General features: G+C 41.3%; 3 protein-coding genes and 1 long non-coding RNA gene across 7 annotated transcripts in view; 2 read left to right on the forward strand and 2 right to left on the reverse strand.

Annotated features, from left to right (window-relative positions):
- The window catches only part of ercc5 (excision repair cross-complementation group 5), a 17762-nt gene extending 14918 nt beyond the window's left edge, over positions 1-2844 (forward strand). The window contains exon 17 of the transcript XR_004657551.1: positions 2834-2844. The gene's annotated coding sequence lies outside the window, so the exon portion shown is untranslated. The remainder of the gene's footprint in view (positions 1-2833) is intronic.
- Positions 1-9757, reverse strand: part of LOC117948845 — a 22401-nt gene extending 12644 nt beyond the window's left edge. Inside the window, exon 1 of the long non-coding RNA XR_004657573.1 lies at positions 8568-9757. This is a non-coding gene — a long non-coding RNA (uncharacterized LOC117948845). The remainder of the gene's footprint in view (positions 1-8567) is intronic.
- LOC117948817 (protein-lysine methyltransferase METTL21C) lies at positions 2237-4887 on the forward strand. 2 transcript variants are annotated; one of them, XM_034878698.1, is made up of 5 exons: positions 2237-2432; positions 2873-3049; positions 3153-3298; positions 3662-3779; positions 4343-4887. In XM_034878698.1, the coding sequence occupies exons 2-5, from the start codon at positions 2896-2898 to the stop codon at positions 4726-4728; spliced, it is 804 nt and encodes a 267-aa protein (XP_034734589.1). In that variant the 5' UTR covers positions 2237-2432; positions 2873-2895; the 3' UTR covers positions 4729-4887. The 2 variants fall into 2 exon arrangements, with proteins under 2 accessions (XP_034734589.1, XP_034734582.1); XM_034878691.1 differs by having other exon boundaries at positions 2239-2414.
- A 7-nt stretch (positions 9758-9764) lies between the features above and the next one.
- tpp2 (tripeptidyl peptidase 2) lies at positions 9765-24417 on the reverse strand. Of its 3 annotated transcripts, XM_034878575.1 has the most exons (29): positions 24166-24417; positions 22254-22382; positions 22015-22110; positions 20876-20980; positions 20637-20761; positions 20354-20517; positions 20038-20192; positions 19861-19937; positions 19648-19775; positions 18507-18755; positions 18241-18356; positions 17945-18116; positions 17683-17840; positions 17521-17597; positions 17314-17420; positions 16650-16804; positions 16356-16472; positions 16154-16254; positions 15973-16069; positions 15753-15890; positions 15394-15638; positions 14886-14964; positions 13770-13808; positions 13185-13336; positions 12971-13067; positions 12683-12813; positions 11032-11284; positions 10281-10400; positions 9765-10121 (listed from the first exon to the last, which is right to left on the reverse strand). In XM_034878575.1, the coding sequence occupies exons 1-29, from the start codon at positions 24328-24330 to the stop codon at positions 10032-10034; spliced, it is 3837 nt and encodes a 1278-aa protein (XP_034734466.1). In that variant the 5' UTR covers positions 24331-24417; the 3' UTR covers positions 9765-10031. The 3 variants fall into 3 exon arrangements, with proteins under 3 accessions (XP_034734466.1, XP_034734475.1, XP_034734485.1); XM_034878584.1 differs by lacking the exon at positions 13770-13808; XM_034878594.1 differs by lacking the exons at positions 9765-10121; positions 10281-10400; positions 11032-11284 and having other exon boundaries at positions 12683-12842.
- Between the last annotated feature and the right edge of the window lie 426 nt (positions 24418-24843).

Here is a 24843-nt window from a genome sequence, read left to right on the forward strand (position 1 = left end):
TATGTATATATTGAGGCCGTCGAAAATATGCCCAAGTAGTAAAACCAATTAGGGGTGCTATAGAGCAAAACACCCCCAAACCTAAATGTAAACTCAAATCAAAGAATTTACTATTTTGCACATGGCAGAACAATTTTTAGCGTTTTGGTGCATCCAAAAGTCCTCAAACACCTGTTTGTAAAATGAAAAAGTTTGCACTAAAACCAAGATGGCTGACTTCCTATCAGGTGGAAACAAAAAAATCAAAAATGCAACATGAACTTCAAGATGAGACCTATGTTTCCTCAAAAATTGGTATGTTAACGTTACATTTTTTCCCATATAGTGTTAGGGGGCGCTATGGAGCCCCCTGATAACGTGTTTGTGAATTTATATATTTGTGAGTAATTTTGGTTGTATCTATTGTCTTTTGGATGTATTGTTTGGACCCCAGTAAGATTAGCTGTTGTCTCGGCGTCAGCTAATGGGGATCCTTTGAAATAAACAAATAAACCCAAGCCCAATCACTACAGAGATTTGCAATTTGTCTGACATGTGTGCAAATATTTGTGAGTTTCCGTCCATTCTAACCCCCTCAAGTGTGCGGCGAAGGTCTCAGAAAAATAAGAATAATTTCTACAAAATCTATAGGTTCTTTGCACTTTCAGGCCAGGATAAGGCCTTGCACTATACTATTTCAAAAATAGTTTAAGGTCTTCCCTTTCCATCATACTTAGGCCTACTGTCATATTCAGGCTCACTTTCATATGAACATAATAATCACACTGCCGCTGCACATTTAAATTCAATGTACAAACAGCTGTGGATCGGTGGGAGAACTGTCGCCGGCCAATCAGAAGTTCAATCCCTGGCCCTACAGTCCCATGTCAAAGTGTCCTTGAGCAAGACACTGAACCCAGAGTTTTCCCCGATGATGCCCCATCCGAGTTTAAATATGGTTGGGTGTTTATCTGATAAACGGGGCACCTTGTATGGCAGCCTCGGCCACAGTGTGTGAACGTGTGTGACTGGTGAATGGTTCCTGTACTATGTATAAAGCGCTTTGAGTGGTCGTTAGGAATAGAAAAGCATTACACAAAAACAGTCCATTTACATCTTCCCTCAATCAAATGTTATGTAAATCCAACAAATTTAATAAATATTTGCAACATTTATTTTTCCAACTAGATGAGACTTCTTTGGGTAATATTACCAGAGCAACACTTTAAAGCGGTCAAATGAAGAAAGACAGGTCATCCATATTGAGCAGTATGTGCTGCTCCAGTAAGATGAGTCGCACACAAACTTTGCATGTTTTGGAAACTCACCAGTTAGCTTGATCATCTTGGAACGAGTAAGTTCAAGTCACCTGCTATTAAAATGACCTATTAAATCTGATATCTAAGTTATGATTCCAAATCCATCCAACATTTTCTGTCCCGCCATTCCTTGTCTTTTTGCCTGTGTGATGGATGTGTGTGTGACTGCAGGAATACACGCTGGATTAAAGAGGAACCAGAGAGGCCATCTAAGCTGGTTGCACTGTGTATCATTGTCGAGCCTAATGAGTAGGCCTACTAAAGTGTTGAAGACTGCGGCCCTAAAGAGGTATCGGTTAACTTTAGCACTCTTTCAACAGTCTCTTGATAAAAAACAGCCTTTCATTGAGAGACGGAGCTGAAATGCTGCCCCGCATCAATCTTTAGAACTTGCATCTTTTATCTAAATAAGGTTGCTCCACATCAACCCTTTCTGAGGTTCTGGATGGATTTCAAGTTTTGTGATGTGAGTGGATTTAGTATGAAGATATATGAAACTGGGAGGTGATACTTCAAGGCCAAGGCTGAATATAATGTTAACACATAGGTGATGCATGCCAGCTTGATCCTGTCGCCTCCCATCTCTGGTAAAGCAATTGAGGTTGCTGCAAAAACACACGCACACATTTGTGATTTTCTGCCAAGATGCTCCCAGACCAAACACATCTGCTCTTCTAGTCTGGGGCTGCATTACCAGTCTAATATGCGTCCGTAGGTTTTTTAGAGCTTCATAATTTATCTTTTCAAATGATATCCAGTGTGAGGTTACAGACCGAGGAGGCTCCTGGAAAGCACCAGCAGAGAAGTACTAAAATGAGACTGGAAGCAAGATACGTGGCTGTTGGTATCATGACATTCTCGTCATTCTCTCTCTCTCCTTTTGGCTCCCTCACTTTGTTTGTGCGTGTGTGTGTGTGTATTTGTGTGTGTGTTTACCGTATGTGCGCTTGCTTGTGTTCATTTCTCCTAGTGAGCACAGCTCTAAAAATACCCTCATGCCCTTGTAGTGATGATGATGGGTGTTACCAACAGGATGCTGAGACTATAACCTCAAAGTCAGAGGTCTCCAGATGCATTGCTCCTTAGATCCTTGACTGGGAAATAAAGCAGCAGCAGGAAGGCCAAAGGTCACAGGTAAGGTGTTACTTTATTCACACAAGCTGTGTGGGAAATACTTGCAGAGAGAACTTTTTTAACAAGACTTTGGACGTAGGGTGTTAGGATCTGAAAAAGTGTGTCCCATGTAGTTTGACTGTTCCTGGTCACGTTAGAGGACTTGTTTTGTGCATTTAGCTCGGTAAACTGTAGAGTTGCAGTTAAAAGTGCAACAATTATATAGACACAGTGGCTAATTAGTCAGTTAAATATTAAAATGTATCGTACAAAATCTTGCAAATAATCTTGCATATCCTCTAATCTGTTCTCACTTGGATAACAAAGACATGAGAGACACAGAAAAAAAGATTAAGTTAGTTAAGTTAAGAGAAAAATGAATTAAAAAAGAAACATGACATTAAAAAAAGGTTTAATTGAAGCTGAAGTTATAATGCATATCTGTTATCTGTCTGTCCAAGTCCAACAGCATACAGAATTTGATATGGATACTTTGTCCACGTGCTGTGTGGAGGGACCCAGTAGTCTGAGAAGCGGAGAGGAAGGCAAAGACGAAGAAGAAAAGGAAGGCGAGGAGGAGGAGGAGAAGGAAGAGGAGAAGGAAGATGGGGGTGAAGAAGATATTGAGGGGAAAAAAGGTCAAATGAAACCATGTATTAAAAAGCAGGAAGTGAAATGTTTCCAAACTCACACTAAGCAGAGACCACAGGGAACTGAGCATCTGACTTTTGTATCATTCAGATGAGTCAGCCGACCAGAAGCTACAAAGACCGGCCTGGGTTCCGTGTTTTTTCTACAAAGCAGATAAAGAGGTGTACAATTACGTGGGCCAGGAGATCATCATCAGGTGCGGTCTTGACTCGTATGCAGGCATGATATGGCCAGCAGTGAGTAGCACTTTTTTTGCAACCTCATTCACCACAATATGACAGACAGTACCTGTGTTAATACTATTATTTATAGGATGGCTCTGTATACTGGTGCAATCACATGCCAAAGTGTTTGTGTCAGTTTTGGAATATGGGGTGTCATAACCTCTGAGGCCCCTAGACAACATAATACAACTGCTTAATATTCACATACAAAGACCTTGTTGGTTAAATTGCCATTTTATATCTCATCTTTGTAGCTCTGACCCCCTGGCCCGTACGTAACCTGCTCCAGTGATGCTTCAGGAACCCCGAACCAGAACTGATCTAAAAACACTCAATACCACCACTGTAACTCATAGTCGTCTTGATTTCCCTCAGGCTCTGGCTCTCTGTCACTACCTGGACACCCATCGCGAACAGTTGAGTCTCATGGACAAGGCGGTCCTGGAGATTGGGGCAGGAACTGGCCTCCTGTCTGTTGTAGCAACACTCCTCGGTAAGAAGTTTTCGTTACACTTTTCTTGAAGATATCTACAATATAGTGACATGGCACTGTCATGAACGTGTCATAAAACAATATGAAGAAGTCATAAACATTTATGAAATAATGCTTATTTTGTCATTCAGTGTCATTTGGTTTTGTCATGACAAGTTATGACTATGGTTATGGTTAGGGTTCATGTGCCATGTGTTCATGACAGTGTCATGTCCCTCGTAGGTAGAAAACTTCAAGTAAAATGTTACCAACGTTTTTTGCCATTTGCACAGGTACAGAGTAGAAGTCAATCAAAGAACAAGACACAAAGATATGGGGTAGTGATGAGCAGTTAAAAAGAAGAAACACAGAAGAGAACACATCTGTTGAATTGAATTGAATCTGTGTGGCTCACACATTGAAGTAAAACAAAAATATGTTGTGTCAATAGGTCAGTATGCATGCATGTGGGCTTTGGGTAATTTATATAGTTCTTCCCAGTGTGTATTAGGGTGTTCAGGTGAAGTACTATGCGTTTAGATGAACTAGAGTATCTGAAACAATGAACTTCTTACTGTCCTCAGGGGCCTGGGTGACAGCCACAGACCTTCCAGAGGTCCTAAGCAACCTGAGCGCCAACCTTAACAGGAACACCAGGGGCCACTGCAGATACACACCCCAAGTGGCAAGTCTGCCCTGGGGTGACGGCCTGGAGCGCTGCTACCCTACATCGGTCTACCGATACGACTACGTGCTGGCAGCTGATGTGGTCTACCATCACGATTTCCTGGATGAGCTCCTGGTCACCATGAAGCATTTCTGCAAACCAGGAACCACTTTGATCTGGGCCAACAAGGTGAGGTATGAGACAGATCTGACTTTCATGGAGAAATTTAAAAAGGCTTTCAACACAAGTATACTGGCTGAAGACGATGAAATGAAGATCTTCATGGCAACGTGTAGAGTGTGAGAGACGGAAAAGATATGGATGGATTACTCAATGGCCCCTACAGGCCCAGGGACTCCTGAGTCAGAGCCTCTGTTTAACGTTATTCACATTACTCTTTGGAAAGTCAAAGAGCGAGCATCTGCCACCACTAAGTTTTGCATTTGTTGTTTATTTTTCACAGTAAATTAGATCAGCTTTAAGAAAGTTCAACCTGCACCATAGGTTTCCTTTGACGGTTTCATGCAATAATTGTATGTTCATTTGTAAAATGTAATTAAAACTTGGACTTGCAGGAAGGCGTAGCAAGAGCCTCTCTTCATCTCCAGTTTTCAACCATCACCGGAACTGTAGTTACTGTTTGATTTACCTTTAAAAATATAATTTTTAAAGATGCTAAACAAACCCCTTTTTCTGTCCACTGGAGGGTCAGATGCTGCTATGTAGAGAGGAGGGTCTTTTTCCCGTGTGTGCTTCAGGGGCCATTATATCATAATCTGTTTTAAAGGATTTATAATGCTCGCAACCAGCAGGCACTAAAGATGGTAAGAAGGGCAATGCAGAAAGAGTTTTAGTTTAGTTATTACTTGAACTTAAACTTTCACTCCACGCTCTCCTGGTCTGATGCCATACTTACTACCTTGTGAAGCACCCTATTTAGCCTGAATAATTCACACCTGTGCTGCATAAGGTTAGAATTAGAATCAAACTAGTTATGTCTCAGTGTTGAAGTAAAAACAATTATTGAATTAATTGACAGGTCCTCTTTTCAGTTATTTCTTTTAAGAACAAATGCTAAAAGTTTGACATTTTAGCTTCTCAAATGTGCACATTTAATGCTTTTCTATTTCATATATAATAACCAAATATCTTTATGTTGTGGACCGCTATGGGACAAAGCAGCCAATTTGAATGTGACATGTTGGACTGTTGTAACCTGGCTCCGCCCTCCTACGTATTGTACTTCAGCTCAGTTTACATTTTCATTAAGTACAAATAAAATGTACAAGAGTCTGGTAGGACTGCGTGTCTACATCAGTTATAAAATGTCCTGTTTTAACGGCATGTGAATTGTACGTTTTTTTAAAAACATTTCTATTGTTTAATACAGTAAAAAAAAAAGAAGAAAAACCCTTCGCATCTGTTAACCTTTTCTTGTACTTTGCTCATTTCTGAACAAACTCTTAGCCGGCTATTTCAAATGACGAGGTCAATAAAAAGAATAAAACTCACTTACATAACCCAACTAAACACTCCAACACCATCTATTTAGCTGTAAATACAAATGATGACCAAAGCACACTTTAAATTCTTCCAAATAATTTTTATTCAGTGTCCTTTTCCTTGAAGTTTTTTGTGACTTAATTCCACGTGAGCACAAAATAGTGTGACAGTTGCTTGGATCTATCCCACATCATCTAGGAAGAATGGGTATAAAATAATAGAATACTAAGAGCATACAACCTGATCTCATAACATTCTGTAAAATATTGGCATTTACTAAATTGTATGACTACAAATATAAACACTCAACATCCATAACAAGCATTTCTGAAGTATTTGGACGGTAGAGTCCTGTGGTGAAAGTTAAGGCCATTTTGGAGAGACTGTTATTGGCAACGCATACTGTAGACAACTGAACCCTGGACGTAACATTTGCCTGAAGCAAACCCCAAACACAGGAAAGAGGAGAAAAAAGGACGAAGCAAGAGAAAACAGAAGCAAAAAAGACGATGAGGACAAAGTCTGTCAAACCCAACTGAGTCTAGTAAAGCCCTACACACTTGGATAGGCCTGTGTTGACCGCTGCAGAAAGTGCACGCAACTCACAGCTAAAAACAGAAACACCCCTGAGTCAACATGGGCTGTGATAACTGACTCGCCACTGGCGAGTAGCGTTACTAGTTTAGTCAGGGCCAACTTTAAATGTTGTTTACAAATTGCAGCCAACACATCCTACTCATTCTGCCTTTAAATTGGGCCAATTATTACCTGGTTCAACTGATAATACTACAGACTGTGACAGGAAATCTCACTTTTTGTTTAACAGGCCGACAAGCAAAGAAAAGATGGAGAATTACAAAAAAAAGATAAAAAGTATGTAGTTATTACATAGTTTGTATTAGGGCTGGGCAATATATTGATTTTTTAATCGTAATTTGTGACTAGACATCGTCTTAGATTTTGGATATCGTAATATGACACGAGTGTTGTCTTTTCCTAGTTTTTCGAGTTGCATCACAGTAAAGTGATGTAATTTTCTGAACATAAGACTGTTTCAAATGTTCTGTTATTTGCCTTTTCCCACTGAATCATTATATCCACATTACTGATGATTATTTCACAAAACCTATTGTGTAAATACTTTGGGAAAGCAATAATCATCAACCCTACAATATCTTTGCAATATTGATATTGAAGTATTTGGTCAAAATATCAGGATATTTGAATTTCTCCATATTGCCCAGCCCTAGTTTGTATCTTTAACATGGTCCTCTTTTGCAGTGGAAAAACAAACAGTCGTGTCCTAGTTTGTTACGTGATTCAGGCGAGATATTTAAATGGACCATGCCAGTGTTTTTAAAGTTTAAGCCAGACTAAAAATCATGTAAACCTGACCATTTAGAAATGCATCGAGCCCACATTAAGTCTGCAATCAGTTTTGTCACAGTTGCATTATATGTGCAGAGTAAAGCATTTCTAAGTATTTTTCAAATAAATGTGTGCACAATTACACTGCATAGCTAAGCATCAAAATTTGTTAAAGGTCCCAAGGCATGAAACTTCCCTTTGAGTTTTTTTTTTTTTAATCATTAATATGAGTTCCCCCATCCAGCCTATGGACCCCCAGTGGCTAGAAATGGCGATAGGGGTTAACCGAGCCCTGGGTATCCTGCTCTGCCTTTGAGAACATGAAAGCTCAGATGGGCTTACCTAAAATCTTGCCCCTTATGAGGTCATAAGGGGCAAGGTTACCTTCCCTTTCTCTGCTTTGCCGGCCCAGAGAATTTGGCCCACCCATGAGTGAGAGATATCATAGCTTTCAAACGAGCAAAGTAGCAGCTGGTAGAGTCCCCCCCTCCCCCTCCCCCTCTTCCTCAAAAGCTACAGACTCAGAAATGGCACATATTAAGGAAAGCTCATTGTGGGACTGGCTCTAATGGCTGTAATTCTACACCAAGGCTGAATTTTGTAAAAGAGGCTCCAAATAAAGTGTTAGGGGCCAACTAAGTTCTAAATAAAACATCCAAAGAGCCCCCTGTCATGGGACCTTTAAGAGTTTTAACATTCAACAATACCGCTAACCTGCTTCATCAAGACTTTGTGGGTGTGGTTTAGTCAAATTTTAATTGACAACCTAAACATACAACCCCAAAACTCATCTCGTTTTGATTGCCAAATCATGATTGGTGCACAGAAATATGGCCGTTCCACCTCAACCCAATGAGACAGCACAAACAGAAATCCTCTGTGACCTAATGAAAACTGTTCTGACTTTGCCAGAAAATGGTGTGTTTATGTGGAACCCCATCGCCCACAGTAAAAAGATGATTGAGAAATTTGGTTTTAAGGGCTTTTAATGGAGACTTGGTGTTCACCATTGGGTTTCAAAAGTCACCCAATATCTTGAAGATAAACAGATGCCTAAACAAATCCATTGAAAAAAAAATGGTTAGCTGTGATGTAAAGTTATTTTTAGTAAAATCAGATAAAAAGTACAAAACCCACTGGCATGTTCCTTTAAAGTCAAAGTATCTGAAGAAAACATTAAAAAAATCTATAGTTTCAGTTCTGTAGGGAGAAAATGTTCATGTACACCAAATATGCTCACAAGTAACATGTTAAGTCATTCACAAACACACAAAAAACAGTGGATTATCCTCAGAATCTTGTTTGGGATTAAAAATCTTTCAAATTGAAAGAACTAAAATCTGCTTTCAAATAAAACAATTGCTTTTCCTTACATCCTAGAAGACATGCATATACGCAAAATACATCAATTAGAATAATATTTGTATTATATACCTATTGCATTTTTATATTTTTTATGTTACGTGTGTATGTACATTACTTTATGACACTGTGTACAAATGCAACAATCAGTATGCTGCACAGACACGTCTAATACTGAGTGAACATTTAACAATGAAATCTAAACATCCTCCCGCTGCCCAAAACTGCATCCATTACATTTTGTGAGGTCTCTAAAGATAAAGTTTGTCAAATGTGCTGCTCATGTAACTGCAGTATAAAATAAGTGGCCAACAACTTTGGATGTAAGCAGAAGCCCAGTGTTTGTGGCTTACTATTAGCTGACAAATCCCTGACAGCCTGCATACAGTGCACGGACACATCAAACTGCAGATAGGAGCTTTATAACCACATTTGACACCAAAAGGCTGATGGGTGAAATGATTGCAAGCGATTGAGTGTTGCCTGACGCTACTGATTCTGCAGCCTTGCATTGGTTAATATCCCATCAGAAAAAAAAGGTAAGGTACAGGTAGAAAGGCACCCTTAATATTGTCTCGTGTTCTGTGTACAGTGTCGGAGCCTAAAAAGACAGACAAGACTAATAATGTTAACTTTATCAACCCGGCCTGGCTGGAACAATCAAAAAACAAAGGAAAAAAAAAAAGATATCAAGTTGTGTCTCCCTTTTAACCCAGGGATCAGGCGGACTCTGCGTGCCTTCGTATGTCCGAACATCGTGCAGAAGCAAGTCCTCCTGTCTTCTCACTGAAGCGTTAGAACAGCCAGTTGTGAGTTTTTCTGCTGTCGATTTGTTTTTGTTTTTTAAAGTGAGTAGATGGAGTCACAGTTTATTTTTCTTTACAAGACTTAGGCTGCATCACTGGAGTCCACACTGTCCCTTTTACAGAATATTTACACAAGAGAATGAGATTATCTATGTGATATGGAGTCCAGACAGCTGAGGGTGAGTGGGGTTGTGAAAGCTTCCAAATGTGTAGATGACACCAAAGTAAAGGACAACACCCAACTAAGAAAGCACTGAGCTACAGTTTTAATGAGCCCTGGCGGTAGTTTGAAGCATTTTTCTGTTGGTGGCATTCAAATTAACCGTCGGGCCACATGGTCTGCAGAGCTGTAGGTCCATGAGACATTTAAAGACAAACAATCTTTAAAATTATTCCTTTTTGCCTTATAAAGTGTTGAGTGCCGCCTTCATTTTGGTGTCCACCTACTTCTAAATTTGAAAACCCAGATGCATAGACCATGTGTGACCCTGAGGGACATGATATGAAAGGTATCATGTAATGGACCATGAATGGCCATGCTGCTCATGCATGCATGTGTGTCTGTGCCTAGAAGAGTGTGTATTCTGCGGGGTACATGACCGGTAGCCAGTTCTCACTGAAGGTGGCGCTGTGTATCCATCCGAGGTGTCGCATAAGCTGCAAAAAAAATAAAAATAAATAAAATTAAATACAGGAAGATTATTCCAAGGGTAATGGGCAGAATATTCTATTACTCTGCTTGGAGAGTATGCAGCCAAATATCTAGTATACATCTTATTTACGTTGAACCGATATCAGCCGTCACTGCTCTCATACCTGTATGCAGTTCTTCATGTTGTCTTTGCTGGGCTTCTCCTCCACCATCTTTGAGGCGTATTTTAAGGCTCGACCGTACATCTTGTTCACAAGAGCGTGTTTGTATGAAAACATCAACACCTGAGCCGAAAAGACAGAAGACAAAGAAAATATATTATCTTAACATTTATTTAATTTATACAAAGAAGTGAGCTTTATAGCAACATGTTATATATCCACCCAAATTCACATTTTTAGGGTAGAAACCAGTAGCCTGGTGCTACCAGACTTTGGTACATTTTATTTGTCCAGAATGTCTGGATCTCCCCACACTGGATCTGTCGTAACCAATCGGTAACGTTTGGTTGCGACGTATGTCATGCGCAATACGAGGGGAGACCGACAAGGCTTATATTCCTTCACCAACTCGTTTACCACTAATGGAGCAAGCTGAAAAATCTAATTAATCCCGATCCCCTTGGAGAGGAGGGCCACAACATCATGGCCCCCAACAAAGCTCAATGTTTTAGGTACAACCTTCAGATTGTGCGGTCCTTATGACTGATCATACAGTGCTAGAACATTGAGGAAACTAAATCACAGGTAAAGGGATGAGAACAAGTCTGGTGACATTGTTTATTTTCAATTCAATCTTTTCATGGGATTTGTTGACCAAAAGAAAAAATATAGAATTTCGCCCACCTGTCCTCCATTATAATGGAACGACTTTGGCTTTTCTTTAATTATGTTATTTTTTAAACATTTTGCCTACCTTGGAGTCAGTTAGCTCTGCCCACTTCTGCACCTCCCAAAACGTATCCGTCAGCGCTTGAACCACGTTGTGCACGGCGTCGTCAGAACTGCTGGCCACCTGTTCCCCAACCTCCTCGTCTGCCGCTGCTGGTCCCGTGGAGACAGCACCGGCGCCATCCTGCGGCGCCGGGGGCAGCAGGAGCTGGTCGGCCAGACTGCAACCCTTCCTGCACAGAGCGTCCAGCAGAGACGACTTCTGCTTCTCCATGTCACTGAAACGCAGATGTTAAAGACAGAATGAAGGCCTTTTAATTCATTTTAAAAGGCTGTTTAATAAATCTACTCAGGGTGTCCCCACAGTGTTTAAAAGCAGAGGTGGGCCGCTTTGCCTGAAACAAAGACCACATTGGCTGACGCAAACTAATCCATACACTTAATTAAAAGTGAAGCTTTGGGGGGAGAAGAGCAGAGGCCCTATTTCACACAGCACTCCAGTGCATAGTTTCTGTCTCCCCCATTAGGAATTCTAAGTAATGACGCAGTTGCTTGTGACAAAGGAGGACACGGAGAATTAAAAAAAACATGCACTCTTCAGAAGAACTCTTCAAATATTTTGTGCGCGTAAACGCCGTCGGATGACACCAGCTTCTGAACACAGCCATACTGAGAAATACAGAGAGCGTTTTGTTGAGCAGTCTTCATAGCTTAGTATCAACTTGTTTGGCAATGGCTTGAATGTAACAGACGTATATTGTTATAAAAAAAGTTAAGCACTAAACCTTAGTGTTTAGTAGTGCAGCAGTAGCAAAAACAGAGTCTCACAGTCGGTAAACTAACTCACTAATGTCAGTAACATGGCGATATCTATTGCAAGTTTTGCTAACATTGTCAATGTCAATTTTACTTCTATAGCACATTTAAAAACAACAGCAGTTGACCAAAGTGCTGAACAGGGTCAATGTCAAATACATAAATAACAAGAGTAAAAAAAAACTCCAACCAAAATACATCACAAAAAACAACAACACTTTAAAACTTCATAATCCAGGTTAACGAGGGTTAAAAGCTGCAGGTGCGTCTTAAGCAGTGATTTAAACATTAGCAAACAAAAGCTACTGGTAACACCAGACGATCAATTGGGGACAACACGCCTGCGTGAATGAGTTGGGTTAGTGTGTGTTTATGGCTTATGATTTCAACTTTTCCTCTGCCCGACAAACAAATGTGTTTTTTCCCTTTTCAGAAAGCTACACCAATAATGAGGGTAGTGAAATACACACTAATTTGATCAGGTGAGATGTGTCCGGATCAGGAAGGCGTACCACCTCAGCTGAATAAGTTCCAGAAGTTTGGCTGCTAATGTATCTATCAGTTCATGTTCTATGCTTGTTTAGGATCTGTTTATTGTAATATTAGTAAATATTACAAGTCTGTAATGTTCAATGCATTCAACGATTTCTTTTGTTCATGGGTTACTGTAATTCAGTTTTTGTGTGGTATACCCAATATTATCCTGCTCTGCTTCCCCTTACCACCAATTGAGTTTGAGTTGATGAAGGATTCTAAAGATGTTTATATTTCTACTAATAATACTAATGTGTGTGTGTGTGTGTGTGTGTGTGTGCGCATGTGTGTGTGTGTGCGTGTATGTCTGTGTGAGAGGGACATACGTCTTGATAGATGCGGCATCAGCCCGAGGGTCTGTCTTTAACGTGAGGTAAACAGCCAGGGCCGTCTGGTCAATGTGGGAGATGACCACGTCAGCGGCTGTTTCCACCTCCCCCAGACGCTTTACACGCTCCTGAACACAAACAGGAGGAGGAGAAATGACTGTGAACAGACATAATTGCATTGTTTAGAATCCAACTTAGCTGGAAAAATTAAGAAATGCTCCTGGGATTAAATTCCGTTCCAGCTTCCTCCATTTCCCCTTTTCTCTTGCTGGTGTGTCCCGTTACCTTTTCAGAGTCCAGCTGGTGCAGTCTTTGCACGTGCAGTGGGAGGTAATCGCCGTAGTTCTCCCTCAGTTCATCATAGATGGAGCTGGTGTCTAACCTTAACCGCAAAAAGACAACATGACACATTGGTTAAAATGAGAAATAAAAAAATAAAAAAGGAAAAACAAGCAAAAAACATGTGTTGGTTAAAAAGCAGTAGAGCTACTGTACACACTTTGTCATCCACTGAATCTTGAGGTCTCTCATAGCTTCGTCAAACTCCTCCTTCACGTCTTTCTCTTTGTCTCCTTCCTTGTCCTTCTCCTTCCCTCCATTTTTGGATTTGTTGGGAGCAGGAATTAAGTGGTAGACGACTGGAACAATATCCTGTATGAACACATAAAAAAAATAGTTTAGTCCAACAATAAGTGATACGTTCAATAAAAACCCATGACCTACTCTGAATCCCAAATTCTCCCCTTCTTCCCAACAGTGCCATGTCCTTTGACTCCTTCTGGTTATCCCTTTTTCCATCAGTTAAGAAAAATGCTTTTTAATACCCAGTTGAAAAGCTTAAAATAGTGCTCATTATATATTGGTAATTTTTAAATGACCACCGGAACACTTTGACTACTCTTTATCAAAATAATTACATATTATGACTAGCCTGTTGCATATTTCAATACAGCAATAATGGCATGCTTTGACATAATTCCTAAAGATATAACAAATCCCATCGTATGGTAAGGAATAAGCCAATTCCTAATGACAGGAGAGCAGTGGACGCTCTGTTGTACAGTGTATCTAGCTCATCCAGTACCTTTTTAAACTTCCCTTGTCGTTTTGCAGAGGCCTGCCCCTGGTGGTCAGAATAACACACAGTGAGGAAGAGACAACACAAACAAAAACCAAAAAGGATTCTCTATTTCGTCATGTTTCTTTCATCCACGCTCAAAATCGCAGTCCAATCCACCTACCTGTCTCACTTCAATAATTGCTACAGTGGTAAACAGTGGTGTAATCCTTGTTGCTGACATGCTCCGATTTCTATCTTGTGCTCACGTCTAACAAATCTGCTCCGCCACCAAGGGTGAAGCACTACAACTCGGAACCGAAAACTACAGGAAATCAATAGGATGTGGGTCCACAGTGAATCTTTGACTAACAATTCTTGCGTGTGCGAGACAATAAATAGATTTTCGGCAAAGCAATGTGAAACAATATAGAAAAACATTGGAAAAATGTGCATTTGTAAAAGGGTGCTAAAGTTAGACAGGAACATCTTTACATTGGAGCCACGGAGTCCGCCGAGTTCAGCCAAAGACAAACATGACACACGTGAGATGATGTAAAGAGGAGTGCCTGAGAATAAGCTCCAGAAATCAAATCAATCACAATTCAAAGTGAATGTAACATTTCTGTAAAAACTTTTAACCAATTTCTGTTTTTTCTGTACACACACACCTGTGAGTGGGCACAATAGAATGTAGTAATGTTTTAACTGTGTGACAGTGATAAACGTTTGGAAACAGTGGAAACATTGTGGAGGACAACAATATAGTACAAAAACTAGTAACAATGCAGAAACACATAAAATGAGATTATGAATCAATCTATTGCCTCAGTGCATGTTGGGATGGCTCTCAACCCACCAACCTCATGTAACCACAATCACATGATCAGCACTCACATGAACGCTGCTCAAGGTTTCAAATCTCCACTAAATTTGCCTTTATTTTCAAATTAGAGTGCACTATTAACCAAGATATCTTCCTCCGGGATTTACAAATCAATCCCCAAACTGCTTTCAAAGAAACAATTTAGCCGGATGATAAATAAATAATTAGTTAAGCCTGATATCTGGTTGTTAGCCTGAGAAAGTTAAACTAAACAGGGACAAGGAGGATCGAGGGTAACAACAAATACGTCCACTCACTGCTTTCTTGCCATACTCGCTCTTGGGGACAACCAGAGAGCCTGAAAGATAGCATCCTGGACTCGTCCCCTTTGGGATCCTGAAGAAAATAAAACAAACAAAGGGAGAAAGTGATAAAGAGAATATAGACAGGGAATTAGATCACAGAAATATAATAAATAAAATCAGGAAAATAAATTGCAATACATCGCAGAATAATGCAATTTGTTGCAAAAATACTAGTATTGTGTTAATATTGTATTGCGGGGCCTCTGGTGATTCCCCCCCAAATCTACAGTTGTCACAGCTGCTTCTTCCTCAGTGCTATGGTGTCACGAAGGACTGGAATATGTCCTGGAAGTAAATTAATGGTAATCTTTTTATATCAAGCACCAATTAAGCTTCAGCTAACTGATTCTTAAGAAACTCAGCCTTTTTTGTTCTGTGCATGATAAGTTCTTTAAAATAAAGTTCCTTTTATAACTTTCATACAATGCAAATGAAAAGCCCCCCCGCCAAATGGACTTACTTGTCGTCTGGCAGGGCTGTGACGTAGAAGGGCTGTGTGGCACCAGGGCACAAGGTGACAGAATTTGCCTTCTTCTTGGCCATGAGGGCAGCACGGTGGGACTCGTACACATCTAGACTGAGTGTGGTGGACAGACGGTGAGAAACCACAAACGGCAGGTCCTTAAGCCGCTCCAGCTCACTGGACTGCTCGTGGCGGACCTGCAGACGCACGGTGTAGTCCCCCTTTTCCAGTTTCAGAGAATACTGGAGAAGTGAAACAAATGGGTGGCACATTAGAAAAATCTAGAGATCTACAGCTATGAGTGAACACCTGGCAAAGAATAAAAACATATAAGCTCCTAATGTGGCTAAGACTACCTGGTGTGGGTAGGCATCCCCTGAGCCCAGTAGTCTCTTGTTCTGATCAAACAGCATCCAGAGCTGACTGTCAAACTCAGACTCATACAGCAGCTCACACAGCATGGGACAGCTGGGGGTGACCTCTCCACTCTTAGGCTGAGGACAGAGAAAGAGAGAGTTAAACACACATGCAAAAACAAAGAAAAGTGTATCAAAGAAAGTGCTGATGGTGTCGTACCTGGTGAAAGCTATAGGTGAGCACAATCTCGTAGATTTGTCTGTTGTTAGGCAGAACATCCCTCAATCCCAGGGCTTTTATCTTTGAATTTAACGGCCTGGAACAGCAACAACAAGAAGGATGAAACAATGTACTGCACTGAATACTCTGTGTCTGTGTGTGTGTGTGTGTGTGTGTTTACCTGAGAGGCTGAACCCAAGACTTGAGGGTGATGGTTGGGGACACCTCCTCGTATCTCAGAGGCGACAACACATCAAAACGCGTGACTCCCTCTGAGGCATGCTGGGCAGAGACAAATATGAGTTACAAACAGATAAGGGATCATGCCTGGGTTGCAGCTTACTTGTCAGAGTTTCTAATCTGTAAGTCTGTATTCTTATTACTATGTGCAGGGGTGAAGGGGAAGTGTTGAGTCCGTGGAACGAGATGCTGTAGTCCACTGTCACGTCACCGAGGCTCGCCCACCAGCGGGCAATACACAGCTCTACTATCCTTCCTGACTGGGGAGGAGACAAAAAACATGGAAATTAGTTGTAGTTAGCTATTTTTATATGTATGCATCTAGGGAACAAAGTGACTTCTATTCCAGGCATTTGTGACTCTGTTACTTACACAGAATTACATATGTGTAAAAATGCCCGTCAAATAAGCGTACATTATACATGAAATATACGTACCAGAACAGGGAAAGCCTCTGTTAGTGAGCCTCTTTCCAACAGTGAGGAGAACTTGTAGAATTCATTAGCTCTGTATGCTTTCTGCTTGACCAGGTGCACCGCATGGAGAACAAACTTTGATGACACATCCCCCGAATGAGAGGTCAGCGTGATCTCTGCAGGACAGAGACAAGGACAGGGAAGTGAGAAAAAGGGGGAAAAGATTTACACATTAAAAGCCACATTTTGATTATGCACATCTATCTCTACTTAGAAAAAAAACAAAGTAATTTCAAGTCACATCTCTTACTACTGGCTTGGGTTATTTGATAATCAGGATGGATTTAAAAATGTTTGCCCATGCTATTTCACAACAAATCAATTGTGACAGCGACACGCTCAGTCACCAAGGCAGGAGGAGCGTGGGAGGAACAACCCACACTGACACAGAGGGACGCAGCATATACGTGACCAATATGCAAAAACAGGTTCTTAAGTTCTGGTACGGGTAACTGTTGAGCCCTCGGGGGAAACCACTCAGCAAATAAGTAAGGCTTTAAACTTGAAATCTAAAAACAGTATTCTTTACTAAAAGTGTATGTTAGATCAAATAGAAATGGAGGAACATGCTGTACTCAATCATATTTTTACTTAATGAATCAAAACAGAACAAAATGCCACTGACCTGCCCAGGAGGCTCCCTGAGGAACAGTGATGAAGTGGCGTCTGATCTGGCCTGGTCTGAAGTGGACGTCTGTGAAACTCACCTCGTGATTACGACTATCTGTCACTCTGTCAGATGAAAAAGAGAGAGCTGTCAGACACACACAAAAACTCTTGCTAGAAGAGAGACAGAAGAAATAAAAAAAACTGAAATGATGTAAGAACTCACTTGGTGGGGATTATAACCGTGATTGGGACTCTGAACAGGGGGCCACAGCTAAGTGCTGCTGTATCATACCCACACACCTTAAAAAAAAGGTATGCGTTCAAAGTTAACATTGATGGACTCAGGAACAAAGTATTTCCATCCGACTCTCTGTCCTATCCCTACCTCTGTGTAGTGCACTCCCTCTCTCAGTCCCACGGGATCGACGCGGACATTCACATGACGACACTGGTTCATCAGCTCTAGGTGGGAGGGGCACTGGACCCATGGGGCGGCACATGTGAGCGCCAAGTGTAGCTGCAAGGAGATCCGCTCAGAGTTTTCTGTGGTGGATGTTAGAAGAAGACGGAGGATTAAAAAGATGAAAACACTTACTTAACTAAAAGGCTTTAAATGGGAGGACTTTGCTACCAAGTATGAGCAGTACCAGAGTTCTCTGGGAAGATGGGTTCAATTCCTACTCCGTGATCTGAGGGTGCAAGAATGTGGGCTGGGTCCCTGAGGTAGATGCCTTTTTGTGATCCCACAGTTACTGAGAAACCTAGGTGGCTTGTGGGTAAAGAGGCGTGTTGAGTGAGGTAGTCTAATGCCTTGTCCACCTGAGAGGAAGAAAGAGAGTAGATTACTGGATAGCACGCAGACACATAGCAGACAAATAGCAAAAAATCTAACAATAAAAATAAAAGAACATGCTAAGACAGTTACAATTGCCAGAAGAGTTACCTGAATTATCCCATGGCCCTGTGCAAACACCTCGATGTCATCAACCTTCAGAGCAGTGTGCTCCAGCGCTCTCCTCACCGCAGGAACAGAGGGACGGATCCCGTTCTGTTTTAATCCTTTTATCGCACACACACACACACACACACACACACACACACACAAAAAGGTATCACACACACTAGCATCAGATTTGCATTTCTGCACACATCCATCCATACATGTGATATATTCCCACATCTGGTATCAGTCTGTGACACTGGACACACCTGAGAGGATTAGTGCGATGCCGCCACAGGCATTAGGGGATGACATGGATGTGCCGTTCATCAGCTGGGTGCCACGAAGAGTCCAGTTGGGTACAGATGCAATAGCCCCGCCAGGCGCACTGATGCTAACCCCTAGGGCCCCGTCTGTACTGGGGCCCCTGGATGACCAGGTGTACTGGTTGGGAGGCAGCTTCTCCCTCAGGGAATACTCTGCTACCATCATGTCTGGAGTCACATATGCTCCAACTCCTAAGAAGAGAAGGGCGACATGTAAAGAAAATTAATACATATACTATATTAGAGCTACACACTAGATTTTGTTTATTTTGACCATTAGTGCTTTGGGAATTTTCACACTGCTAATATAAAGCCAGACGTCTCTGTATGTATTTATGTATGCACGTGTGTCAGTGCTTGGGAGCATGGTTGGTGGGAAGGTAACCGGCACGTCACATGTGATTTCCAGCTTCCAACCTTAACTACGTGATTGCTGGATAAACCAAATGAACCTTTTCTCCACACGAGCGGACAGCTAAAAGGAACGCTGCAACTGTTGTGTGGAATAAGGTTGGCCAAAAAAAGGCCCCACGCTTTTTAGTGTTTATTATTTCGCTAGGAGTAAACTCTATAAAAAGCCATTTGCCAACACTATATAGTAATAAGATGCTGTGAGCTGCAGCCTACATCCACCACTACTAAACAGAGGCATAACATAATGTAATCTTGGAGATTATACCTTCACAGCGCTGCGCATTGCAAGAAAATCTCAGCTGAACCAGGTTTGACATCAGTTTTCATCAGACTCACCCTGGGTCGGGTAAATTGAGTTAACTGCTAACTAATAACATGACCGTTGCCAAAATACCCCGCAGCCATCTTAACTTACACAATGAAGTTATTCATTCAGCAATAGGCTACAATATCAACTGTAGCACATGTCTGTTAATGACCCGGTGTGATCATGGCTACATACATCAGTTTTCCAGAAAATGTAAATGTTGATCAGTGTGTACAAATAAACAAAAAATATTTTTGTTCTTTTGCTTTTCATGCAGCCTGAAGGCGTAGACTTGATTAATAAGCATTCATAAATAACTGATTGGAGGTTTATTACCAATCCTCATGTCATCAGTGTAAGTACCTATGACACTGCTGGTGGTTCCCCCCGGGCAGCCGACCGTGGAGAGGCACGGGCCGTTGTTTCCCGCACTTGAAACAAATATGACATTGTGCTTCTGCACAGCCTCTGTGATCACCTCACAAATCCTCCTGAAAAGACAAATTGACATAAATCAGTGAGAGTGTGCAACACCAAACAAACCCAGACATCCACACCCTCTGTTGCATTACTTACCCCGAATTGGGCCAGTGGGTGGCTTCCCCATAGCTATAGTTAACCAGGTCACACTTGTAGTTGATGACTTCAATCATCTTTGAGTGACAAGAGAGAGAAAAAATTAAAAGGGTGGGAAAAAATAGGAAAGAAAAGGGTAGGCAAAAAGGATGCTCTATATTGGTCTTGGCAACATACCGCTCGGATGAGTCCTGTGCCTGTTTCCATGGTGCTGAGGCGGGTGTCTCCAATCTTCAGAGCAAGGATTTGGGCCCCGGGAGCTACACCATTGCGCTCGGGTTCCTCTGGGAAGTAACCTGCTGCAATGCTTGCCACGTGTGTCCCGTGAGCCCCTTTAAAAGATCACAAGCAAGTTAGACCAGAAAATACACCGCGGACTCCGACACATTACGCAGCCTTTACTTGTGAACCTGCCATATCCTGCTGTAATGCTGAATATATGTTTGTGTTAACGGACTGAATCATATGAATTACATGCTTTGGGATAGCTCACCTCCACTGGTGACGATGCAGAGTGTGTTTCCCTCATCATAAATACTAACAGAGTAGTTAAGCATCTCAGCATTTCCTAACGTGGCATACTCTTGTGATTCTCTGTAGGAGCTCAGCACAGTGCACTGGGACAGCTCTCCACTCTCTAAAGTGTCGACTACGGCCCTAGAGAGACAGTAAGAGACAAAGTGAAGGATAAATATACCACGGGGGGTAAACAGCTTCAGAAGCAAAAAAACAAAACAAAAAAACATATTAAGAAGAAAAAAGTTGGGATGGCTTGCCTCCATGTGACGCCGTCGTGCCAAAGCACACAGTCATATACAGGACCAGGATCACTGTACTTCTTTTCTAGTGATGCCAGCAGCTCTGACTGACTCTGTAGCTCTTCTTTTTGCAGCTTCTCCATCTGGAGAGAGGAAGCATGGGGAAGGATACATGCAGGAAACATCACATAACTGTGACTAGCAACTGCATGCAAACACTGATGAGTTCACAAAGAACTCCAGTTTGTAGGTCTGACCTGTGAGGGCGACGGGTGAGAGAGGTCAAACTCTTCTGTTTTGCGAGAGACCTCAGCTAGTGCTGCTCTGTGTGGTGGGTCCCACAGCTTCTCCTTTCGCTCTTTCTAGTGGACAACAACAACAAAAGGTATCTTAAAAACACACAAGGATGAAGCCAATATATCTTCATTCATTGGATCTACAGGATTCCGACAATAACCATTATCAGAATCAGCTTGTTGCATTATTGTTTTACTACTCTGGCATAAATCTATACTAAATAGTAACACGGCAATGGAGAAAAGCTATTTTTAAGCTTTAACAACGTGTTTGTCATTTCTTGTGATGTGCTTCCGCGCTTTATTTGGCGTTTTTGGTTTTCCCATGCTTAAGAGGCTTTCAACATTTTTGTCAAAGAAAACATTCTTTTGTCTATTTTTTTTTTCTTCCAATGCTGTAAAATCGAATCAAACACCCAAATTCAATGAAAGTAGGCAACTGATCATTTACTTGATTTGTAAATAGCGTTACATGTAACCATTCGTTTATTTTTATTTTTTGACAATTTGGTTAGAAGAAACACAATTTTCTGGTACAGACTTAATAAAAATTGGGTCAAACTGGACCCGAGGACAACAGGAGGGTTAATTTCCCAGAGCTGACGTTAGCATTATGTACCGAGTAACGTTAGTACAGTGGAAATGACCGGGACTGGGAATCGGGAGAAGTGTGGGAAATAGTTTTAACACCACCACCCGCCGAGCACCGTTAGCCATTACAGCTAACGGTGTTCAATACACTTGTTAGATAAGGTTCCATTCTCTGTTGATTTGAATTTGTTGCTGTGTGCTTGTGGTGGGAAATGAATGTAAATAAATGTAAACAAAGCGGCGTGTAATGACGTAGGTCCACTTGGAAGTCCCTCTCGTGGGCAACAACCCCGTGCTTATTGTGGCATTGGCAGTGTATATCCTGAGTAGTGAAGTACATATTAATAACAGGCTGCATTTGAGCATTAAAAATGTGAATATTATTTGATGATTTAAAAAATAATTATTCGAATGGTATTATTGAGGAAGACTGACAGCTCTAGTGCACAACCATAGTGTTGCAAAAATCAAACCCATGACAGACCTAGTACAACGGTCATATGTCCTACCTGTATTCTTTCTTTGAGAGCCTTAGGGAAGAACTCATAGCCATTTTTAACTCCAATGCGATACTTCCCTGAAGGATTGACCCAGGCAGGAGGGATCTGGAAGACATAAAAAGTAAGTGTGTGACAAATATGAAGAAAACTGCATGAACTGTACTAGTTAGATTTAAAAATGGTCCATACAGAATATTTTAGATTTTAGATAATACCAATGTTTCAGCTCTTGTTCATATTTTACGGACCTTAAGTGTTCTACCAGAGAGGCCAGTGATTGTCCCATCTTTAGGTTCTGCCACTGTGCTCATGTTTACGTCACCGCTTCCTGTTGTATCGATGATGTCGACAATCTTTGGCTTTCCCTCAGTTGTGACCTTAGGAAGCATCAATGAAGAAAGCAATCAGTAAGCGGTTAGGAAATTCCGGCTAAAAGGGATGCACAGTACATGCAAAAGTAACTTATCCAGATCAGGGAGGGCTGTGGACATTTTAACTTAAATCTGAGTAATGTTTAAACCATCCTGAAAAGTGAATAAACTTCCAGGCCCTTGCAAAAGCATTGCCCCTAGAGATGTATCGCCTCTGATACCGCCTATTAGCAGGTAACCGCTCTACCACTGAGCCACAGACGCCCCCGTACTTGATTGATTGTCAAACAGAAAAGTCTTCAGCCTTGATTTAAGCGAGTTGCAGGGAACCTGCAGTGTTCTGGGAGTTTGTTCAAGATAGATTGTGCATAAGAACTGAACGCTGTTTGCCCCTGTTTAGTTCTGTCTCTGGGACCACAAAGCAGACCTGTCCCAGATGACCTGAGAGGTCTGGATGATTCATAATAACGTAGCAGAAGATCAAAAATGTATTAGGCCCTAACGCATTCAGTGATTTAAAACCAACTGTAGTATTGTCTTTTTTTTATTAATTATTTGAGAGACAGGGAGCCAGTATAAACACCTCAGAATGGAGTGATGTGGTCCAATTTCTTGGTCTTACTGAGGACTTGAGCAGGAGCATTCGGAATCAGTTGCAGCTGTCTTATCGATTTTTCAGGGGGACCTATAACACCGTCATAGTAGTCGAGTCTACTGACTAAATGCATGGACAAGTTTTCCTGAATCCTGCTGAGACAGTTCTTTGACCCCTGATACAATCAAAGTGGTAGTAGGGTCAGTATCTTTAAATAAAGACATAGTATCTTAAACCAACATAGTATGCCAAAATAATAACCAAGGTTCTCGTTCGTCATACAGTGTCTCAAAATAATGAGATAGTCTCTGAAAATAAGGAATTATCTCAAAGAAGTCATATAGTATCTCAAATAATGAGTGTTTCTCAAAATAATGATATAGTATCTTAAATAATGAGATAATCTCAAAAGAGAAAGTCTCAAATATACTGTAAAATACTATTTTTATTATATCTCATTGTTTTGAGAAAGTTGCTTAATATTTTGAGATAGTAGATATTTTTGTTCATCACATTCGCGGAAATGGGCTTCCATAACTTTGTAGCTAGTTGTGTAAATGTGGCAATTAAAATTCAGGTCTGAGTCATGACTACACCCAGATGCCTGGCTACAGAGACATATCTATGGACATATTTGTATGAACATTGACAGTTGCTTATCAACTTACATAGCGAACACTGTGTAACGTCAGTGAGCTAAGCTAGACTCCAGTGTGACTTGGCAGTTAACATGTAGTTACAGCTCACTAACCGACATCTAACCGATCGATTGTTTTTGCTACAAATCTGGTCTCAACAGTAAACTCGCATTCACACAGACAGGACTAATTGAAATCACTAAGGAGTTGGAAGGAAAACTGAAGCGGACGTATTATGCTGTTAGCTAGCTGCCAGGCTAGCAAGTATGCCCAATTAGCTAATGTTACCGCTAATGTTAGCTAGTACTTATTTCTAAGTTAGCTGGATAGTCTAGCACAGAAACACAATTCGACACCAGGAGGACATGTTTGCTACCAATGTCTTTGTGTTGATTTGATTGTCGTAAAAGCTATGAACTCATAGGTGCGTTTATAAATCGATGCTAGCCGTCTGGCTAGCTAGCAGTTGCCGTTGGGTGACTATGAGTTGGGCCTTAGCTTTGCTACCTTGCACCAGTTAGCTCTAAGCTAACGTGAGCCAGCCGGTCAGATTTACCTGCATGCCGGGAGCCCCGGGATCCACGCCGGTGTCAAGGATAGCGATGAGCACTCCTCGGCCATCGTGATCGGGGAACCTGGTGAGAAAAGACGCGGCTCCAGTTTCTTTCTTGGGGAGCAGCCCGTGAAAGGGGAACGGTTCTTCGGTAGAATGAGCAGCCATGATCAGAAGCGACAATGAAAACAAAGCAACGAAATGGGGAAGAGAGCAACACCACAGTGGGAGAGACGGGGAGGAGAGCTGTTAAAGGGGCAGGGCTACATCGCTCTGCTGTAAACTTTATTGAGCAGGTCATTGCATAATGTTCGAGCTAACTTTACCCTTATATATAATCCCCTTATTTTTACTGGAAATTACGCCCTAGTGTACATGTAATGTTGTACCCAAGGCTGGCTTATCTCAAAGTAAAGCCCGTACCCCAAATTGTATGGTTCCCAGCAGGCCACAGGTTTACCATGTGCCAGTTGATGTATGCTAATTTGATGAAAATTAAATTTGTTTTGATATAAGGACCATGTGAAAACTTTACACAAACTGAAACAGCAGAAGACTTATGGGGGTACTGCATTTGAGCAAAGTTAGGGGCTGTGTCACTAATATGAGTTTACCGTAATTTGCATGCCATATTAATTGAGATGTTTTTTGAATTCAAGAACAAAAAAACTTTGATTGGAG

This window comes from Etheostoma cragini, chromosome 1 (genome assembly GCF_013103735.1).
Source record: "Etheostoma cragini isolate CJK2018 chromosome 1, CSU_Ecrag_1.0, whole genome shotgun sequence".
NCBI classification, from domain to species: Eukaryota; Metazoa; Chordata; class Actinopteri; order Perciformes; family Percidae; genus Etheostoma; species Etheostoma cragini.

Coding starts and splice junctions, on each gene's coding strand:
- LOC117948817 (XM_034878698.1), top strand. CDS start 2,896: ATGGATACTTTGTCCACGTGCTGTGTGGAGGGACCCAGTAGTCTGAGA. Junction 3,050..3,152: donor AGATATTGAGGGGAAAAAAG/GTCAAATGAAAC, acceptor TGTATCATTCAG/ATGAGTCAGCCGACCAGAAG. Junction 3,299..3,661: donor CAGGCATGATATGGCCAGCA/GTGAGTAGCACT, acceptor GATTTCCCTCAG/GCTCTGGCTCTCTGTCACTA.
- tpp2 (XM_034878575.1), bottom strand. CDS start 24,330: ATGGCTGCTCATTCTACCGAAGAACCGTTCCCCTTTCACGGGCTGCTC. Junction 22,383..24,165: donor CCGGGGCTCCCGGCATGCAG/GTAAATCTGACC, acceptor ATGCTTCCTAAG/GTCACAACTGAGGGAAAGCC. Junction 17,598..17,682: donor AGGGAGTGCACTACACAGAG/GTAGGGATAGGA, acceptor CTTTTTTTTAAG/GTGTGTGGGTATGATACAGC.